This window comes from Nanorana parkeri, unplaced genomic scaffold, assembly GCF_000935625.1.
Source record: "Nanorana parkeri isolate BGI_ZX_2015 unplaced genomic scaffold, ASM93562v1 scaffold2746, whole genome shotgun sequence".
Taxonomy (NCBI): Eukaryota; Metazoa; Chordata; class Amphibia; order Anura; family Dicroglossidae; genus Nanorana; species Nanorana parkeri.
In genome coordinates this window covers 17,081-25,022 of record NW_017309014.1, presented here as the reverse complement: position 1 = coordinate 25,022, position 7,942 = coordinate 17,081, and the positions used below count along the sequence as shown (strand labels likewise).

At 40.9% G+C, this 7,942-nt stretch overlaps 1 protein-coding gene across 1 annotated transcript in view; it reads right to left on the bottom strand.

The window, feature by feature from the left end:
* The window catches only part of LOC108802250 (adenylate cyclase type 6-like), a gene marked incomplete at its 5' end in the record, with an annotated part of 60,367 nt that overhangs the window by 36,504 nt on the left and 15,921 nt on the right, over positions 1 to 7,942 (bottom strand). The window contains 2 exons of the mRNA XM_018574119.1: positions 2,000 to 2,147; positions 2,738 to 2,763. Coding sequence (XP_018429621.1) covers positions 2,000 to 2,147; positions 2,738 to 2,763 — 174 coding nt within the window. The remainder of the gene's footprint in view (positions 1 to 1,999; positions 2,148 to 2,737; positions 2,764 to 7,942) is intronic.

Below are 7,942 nucleotides of genomic sequence, written 5' to 3'. Positions count from 1 at the left end.
ACTTTTAACTCTTTACTATGTCCCCCACCACCTCCACCCACTAACTCATTCACTGCCCAGGACATTGCTATTCATTTGAAAAAACAAGATAGATGCAACTTGTGATGAGATCTCCATTGTCCAGCTATCTTCAACAATTAGCATATCAGGTCCAGCACCACACTTGTTACTTTCCTCTTTCGACCCTGTCACTACGGAGGAGGTTGCAAAGCTTTTCTCTGACACCTGTCCCACCCACTGCCCCTGGACCCTGTTCCCTCACCACGACTTTGGTCATCCTCTTGCTCTATCCTGCAATCTCTTACTCACACCTTCAATCTTTCCCTCCCCACTAAAACATGCACCAACATGAACAATCTCCTTAGTCCCATTCACCTCCAAACACCTAGAACGTCTAATCTACAACCCCCTAAGCTGCCACCTCACTGATATCAACCTTCTCGACCCCTTACAGTCTAGCTTTCGCCAACAACAATCCACTGAAATTGCCCTTTAAAAACTCAATGATGACTTACTGACTGCTAAAAAACGAATGGCCATTACTCCCTACTCTTGCAATTATAACTTTCTGCTGCTTTTAACACAGTTGACCACCCGCTCCTTCTCAAAAAAATCCACTCGCTTGGCCTCTCCCACTATCTATAGAAGTGCTCCTTTAGTGTCACTGTAGGGGTCCTTCAATGCTCTGTCCTCAAACCTCTTCTTTTCTCTATCTACACCTCCTCCCTTGATCAGTTGATAACCTTGCATGGTTTTCAATACCATCTCTATGCTGATGACACACAAATATATCTCTCCACTCCACAGCTCACCCCTTCTGTGTCCTTGCTTGTCATAATTTATTAAACTAACATATCGTTCTGGATGTCACACCACTTCTTAAAACTCAATCTTTCAAAAACTGAGCTCATGATATTTCCTCCCTTCCTCCCCTGTGCTTCCCCCAACTTTTCCACTTAGATTGATAACACAACTACCACCCTGCCAAGGTGCTAGGTGTAATCCAGGAAACTCACCTCACCTTGCAAATCCACATCTCATCACTATCCAAATCCTGCCGCCTTCACCTCCAAAATCCACCCTTCCTAACTAATAAAATCAAAAAGATACTGATTCAAATACTTATCTCTCGTCTTGACTATTGAAACTCCCTCCTTATTGTCCTAACACAAGCTGTTCTCCCCTTCAGTCTATCATGAATGCTGCTGCCAGCCTCATCCACCTCACCAACCACTCAGTGTCTGCAACCCCTCTTTGCCAATCACTACTTCCAATCGCCCAAAGAATAAAATTCAAAATATCAACAGCCACTTACAAAGCCATTCACAACTCTGTCCCCAGCTATATCTTGCACTTGTCTCAAAGTTTTTCCTTAACTGCCTTCTCTGCTCCTCCTAAGACCTCCTGCTCTCTATCTCTCTCATCAACTCCTCCCATGCTGCCCTCAAGGATTTCTCTATAGTCTCTTCTATCCTCCAAATCTCCCTACTACAAACTGTCCAGTTATCTCCTACTCTGCCTTCCTTTAGCCAATCCCTGAAAACCCATCTCTTCACGGAAGTCTATCCCACCTCTACCTAAACCCTTAACTATTACTTTCTCAAACAACTCAACCTCACACAGCTACCACCTCTTGTATCACTTGCTCCTCCCTTTTAGATTGTAAGCTCTCACAAACCGGGCCCTCCTAACTATCTTGTCTTGAGTTGTATTGTAACTATAATGTCTTCTTATTTTGTAAATCACTGTGCAAACTGTTGGTACAATATAAATCCTGTATTATAACATTAATAATAATAATAATAATAAGTAAAATGCACATGGAATATTTCATATTTGCATGACTCAATTTTATAAATATAATAAATTCATACGAGAATACTATTCTATTCTAATATATGGTGCTTTCTGGCTACATAAATTAGAATATCTGGTTACTGCATTCTATAAGATATTGACCCATACCTGCCTACAAAAAGTATTTTATAAGGTATGTTACCTTTTTCTCCAAATCTGGGGTCTGGAATGTGAGAATAAATTTCTTAACGTGATCTTTTCGCAACTGGTCAATACTTCTTGCATCTATTGCCCTTGCCAGAAACTCATCAACTTCATCCTCTGGATTAAGAGCCTCTTGTGTGTTTCTGCTGCAAAATGCAAAGGAAAATACATAAATATAAGCCTTGTGATACAAATGGGACATGACAATGGTTGACTCCTTGTGGTAAATAAGGGTTATGTTAATTGTTTCTCTCAAGGGGGGTACACAGACTGATCATAATGGAGAAAACATGACATAAATGTCCTTATTTATGTAATAGGAAGACGACCCCTCTGTGTTGTCTATACTAATCAACTAGATGTTGCCCTTTTCCAGTTTAGGTTCAAAATAGAAAGGAGCATCTAATCACTTAGAAAACACCAACAGTGTTAAAAATTGTACTATATTCCCTGCATTTTATTAATTGTTATTGCAGATAGTATACCTTCCAAAATACCCTGTTGCAAGTACATGAGGGGATGTACTTGTACTTGGGCCTGAAAAAGTGGCATCGGGACATCCCTAATAGTAAACAATATTACTGTACATAGGTTAATGGCAAATGCTCAAAATACTGCTAAAGTTCAGTAATATATATCTCAACTAGACTAGGTCTAACAGAAAGACATTTCTACATTGCAGGCTGTACAAAAAGTGCACAATTAGATTCTGCTGTTATAGCATTTTTTTACTTACTTGTCTTTGCTTGATTCATCAATGCCCTGTAAAAACAAAAATAGAAAACTATTTAGCAAAGTGATCCCTTTAACAACACTGTATATTGTCATATATCCAGTTTAGGTATAAAGGGTGGTGTAGACTAACTTCCATAGATGGCCAAACCTCCAAATACTCTTAGCAAGTAATTTGAAAGAAAAGAAGAACAATGCAAGCTATATATTGCTCCACATAAAGTCACCAGTATGTTACAAAATGAAAAGGTCTACTTATAGATCAATTACACCCAGTATTGGGCCTTCTCTGCTGTCCGGGACACAGAGAAGTTTCGCATTTTTTAACTGAGCTACTGCTGTCCCAAGCCAAACTAGTATCTCCATACTTTCACATATTTAATTACCTCCCTAGAGGGAATTGGGAACTGGACAGTGGTCCTAGAGAAGATTAAAGCCAGTCTACTTCACCCAAAACAGAGGTTAAGAGCACCTCTTCTGACAATGCATGAAACTAGTATTCACTTATATAGCAGTCTATTCTTATCTTTCTTATTAATGGGCTCTTATCAACCCTAACACTGAGTTTTTTTAAAACTGGTATAAATATTCCCTGGGTATCCAAGAGAGCCATTAAACCTTCCATTGCTATAGACGTTCTTTAACAGAATAATAGATCATAAGCTCAAATGCAATGTAAAAATGTGGGTTATATCTCAAATTACCCCCAATGTATTCATTCCATTGTGAAAGCTGGTACACTAAACATAGAGATATTTTGTGCATGAAGTGAAATGGTAGGAGCCCTCACAAATCATATAAATATTATTTATTGGTATTTTTATATAGCGACTACAATTTTACGCAGCGCTTTACACAGTGCACATTCACATCAGTCCCTGCCCTCAACAATCCAAGGTCCCTATCTCACGCATGTATACATACAACGGCCAATTTAGACAGGAGCTAATTAACCCTCCAGCATGTTTTTGGAGTGTGGGAGGAAACTGGAGTACACGGAGGAAACCCACACAAGCACAGGGAGAACATGCAAACCCCTTGTAGATAGTGTAGATAGCCACTGTGCTGCCTAATAAATAAATACTTTTGAATTTGCATTGAAATACTGTTGTGCCAGTTGCTTTATATGGCTTTCAATGTAGAGGTTTAAGAAGCAGATTCAGATGCCATTGCTGACCTTTCTTTCTGAAAATGCTAGATGTCAGTATGGTAGCCAAGCAAATTGCACTTTTGGAATGAGGGTTTAGCAATGGTAGCCTGTGTATTTCCCTCAACACAATTGTCCATTCAGAATACACTAAAACCTTAATGTATGAAGTAAACAAAACAATAAAAGAAAAAGAGAAAGTGGGGCTTTGATGGCACCGAATGACAAGTCCAATACACCACAAAATTGCTTTAGTTAAAAGATATTGTTTTATTGGATACAAAAAAGTTAAAAAAGGCCATAGTTAACATCAACAAGTACATCATGATTGAGAAATACCACAGAACCCACTCATTTCCATGAATTAGGCATATAGCATAACCACAACATGATTAGGATGGTTGGTAAAAAACATAAGAACCTGATCAATGATTAAGCAATCTCATCAATGATAGGAAATTACACAAAAAAACAATATCAAAAGTAATAAATAAGGATATAAACCAGTCCAAGTTCATGTAAATAAGTAGCCTTATCCAGAAACAGGAGAGTGGATAGATTTCTACGTGTGTTGCGCATCTAGCGCTTCATCAGGAAATGGAGGAAATCCAGTGCTGAGCCAATGGATGCATACACAGAACACCAGCCAGAACGGAAAGGTCAAAAAACCCCAGGCGATGAGATGGAAGCCAGGCCACCAAAAGACCGTATGAGGGGTGATGGAAACACCCTTTTTTGTATCCAATAAAACAATATCTTTTAATTGAAGCAATTATGTGGTATATTGGACTTGTCATTCGGTGCCATGAAAGCCCCACTTTCTCTTTTTATTTTACTGTTTTGACCAATTCAGGGGCGTGACACCACTTACTCAGGATTTGTTCACAAAACCTTTGCTTTGAGTATATGAAGTAAACAAAAACACAAGGGCAGCACTTCCCTAAGCGCCTACCTTTTTGCATGATGATACTGCTACAAAACTACATGTGCACTTAAAAACACCTTGTGATTCAGGATTCTAGCCTTAAATTGCCCATAGATCTAGGTAGGTATGATGTGACTGCCCCTAGGGCAAAGTCGTCCTCAGGGTGCTCCATTAACTTTTAATCTAGGCTAAACTTACAAGTACAGTATCTCCTATACAGAGGGTTAGAGCAGGGAGCAGTAAGAGGCACCAGCTTCACAAAAGGAAGAGGGGTGATGGGTGCAGGTTTCTAAATCTGCTTGATGGATTTGTTTTCCTCCTTAGGCTGGGTTCACACCTGGGCGTACGGAATACAGCGTTTGCAGTAAAAGAAACGTGCAACAAACGCGCGTTTCCGAGGGCTATCCGGCTGTATCATTTTGGATACATGCGGAAAATACACCCCAAAAAAGCTTCTGTACTTCTTTGGGCGTAGGGCGTTTTTCATCGCGTTCCTACGCGCTGAAATACGCCCAGGTGGGAACCATGCCCATAGGCAATTATTGGTTTTCACATGTTGAGCGTTTTACAGCGCGTAGTTGTAAAACGCCCAGGTGTGAACCAGGCCTGAGAGTTGTCATAAGGCAGATGTGTAAGGGTTATATAGCCATGTGATTACTGCCTGAGATTCCAAATGGAAACAAACATGCTGCAAATATTAACAAATATGATGAAAATAGAGGATTATTACACACACCACTCATGCAGACTTTGATCAATTAGTCATGTCTAACAATAGTTTATTTACAACACCCTCACGCACACAAAACACACATCTGCTCATGAAACTGGTACACTGCGGTATATCACAGGAAACAATTAAATCATCAGTTTGGCAAGTCATGCAGAAATGATGTCATTTTGGCACAGACACAAATTCAAGGGGACCTGTTAGCAAAGAATTCTGGGAGTAGCTGTTGCTGATTTTTTTTCTAGTTGCAGGCTTTAAGGCTCTCATCCTGATTCTAGCTTAATAACCTAGTGAATTCAAGGCCCAGAACAAGTATCAGGTACAGTTCAAACTCTGTCCTGGAACCTTCACCTTTTAAAACAAGTTGCCAAATGCACCTCCCATTCATCTATCTTATCTATCTATCTTATCTATCTTTCCATCTATCTATCCTTGAGCATTAATTTAAAATTGTCTGTAGAAAAGTCTGCTATAAGGCAAATCAAGGCTGATGAACCACAATGGTAAGAAATGGTACTACAGCAGGTTAAAACACTATTGGTTGATCTAAAAAAAAACCCAGACATCGATGCAGTCATATACAGTATACACAGATATACATTATGCAAAATAACCCCCTTCGAGGCATGGGCTCCACCAGACCTCTGAAAGTATGCTGTGGTATCTGGCACCAAGCTGTCAGTAACATTTCCTTGAAGTTCTGTAAGTTGCGATTTGGAGCTTCCATGTAGCGAACTTGTTTTTACAGAACATCTTACAGATGCTTAATTGGATTGAGATCTGGGGAATCATGTTCCTCCTTGTGTTCCTCAAACTATTCCTGAACCATTTTTGTAGTATGACAGGGCATATTATACTACTGAAAGCGGCCACTGCCATCAGGGAATACCGTTTCCATTAAGGTGTTCACTTGGTCAGCAACAATGTTTAGGAAATTGGTATGTGCCAAAGTAACATCTACATGAATGGCAGGACCCAAGGTTTCCTAGCAGAACAACACACTACCTCCACCAGCTTGCCTTCTTCCCATATGGTATCCTGGTGCCATCTCTTTCCCAGGTAAGCAGCATTCATGCACCCATCATCCACATGTTTTAAAAGAAAATGCGATTTGTCAGACCAGGCCACCTTATTCCACTGCTCCGTGATGTAGTTCTGATGTTCACGTGCCCATTGTAGGCACTTTTGGTGGTTAACACGGGTCGGCATGGGCACCCTAACTGGCAACTACGCAGCACCATACGCAACAAACTGCTACGCACTGTGTGTTCAGACACTTTTCTATCAGAACCAGCATTAACTTTTTTAGCAATTTGAGCTACAGTAGCTCTTCTATTGAATCGGATTACACGAGCCAGCTTGCACTCCCCATGTGCATTAATGAGCCTTGGCCGCCCATGACCCCGTCACTGGTTCACCAGTTTTTCTTCCTTGAACCACTTTGGTAGGTCCTGACCACTGCAGAACAGCAACATCCCACAGGAGCTGCAGTTTTGGAGTTGCTCTGACCCAGTCATTTAGCCATCACAATTTGGCCCTTGTCAAAGTTGCTCAAATCCTTAAGGTGCCCATAGACTGCTTGATTCTCGTACGAGAATCGCGGGAAATCCCACGATCGTACGAGAATCGAGCAGTGTGAACGAAGACGTGCGACCGTTTCTACTGTACGGTCGCACGTCTTTTGTCGAACCAGCATGCTCGAAAACCCGCCGAGAATCGTACGATTGTCGGCGGGTTTCTTGCCTGCTCGTTCGACAGCTGCGGAACGGGCCGCTGTGTGCACGTGCACACTGCCTGTTCTGCATTGCGGTCATCGGAAGCCCGCCCCTCAGCAGGGCGGGCTTTTGAGGATCGCAAGTACGATCTGCTTGTCCAAGATGGGCAGATCGTACGAGCTTTTAATAAGCTTGCGATGGTCGTAAGGTGTATGGGCACCTTTACGCTTGGCCATTCTTTCAGAAATAAGAGTGTTAATAGTTTATTTTGATCAACAAAATGGAAAGTAAATGATCAGAAGAGAAATCCAAATCAAATCAATATTTATATCTATATCTGTCAGTGGTCATTATGTTATGGCTGACCAGTGTATTGCAGGGGTTGCAGTTGGGACCTGGCTCTGGTGCTCCACCACTGTCCTGAAATCATTAGTCTGTATTGTTTTAGAAAAACTGTCTCATGACAATAAACAAAAATTTATCAGTACTCGTACGTGTAAGTACTCTGCAAGTACCAGTACTCCTACTCACCAAACTGGTATCTGTGCATCCCTTTATTTATATTTATAAAAACAAAATCGTACATTAAAACGGGGATGTACAAATCGCAGAAGCTCCGTGTGCGCCTTACACATGACAGCTGCCTCCTAATTTTTTAATTTTTCTCTAGTGTAGTCTTGGAGCTAAAAAGT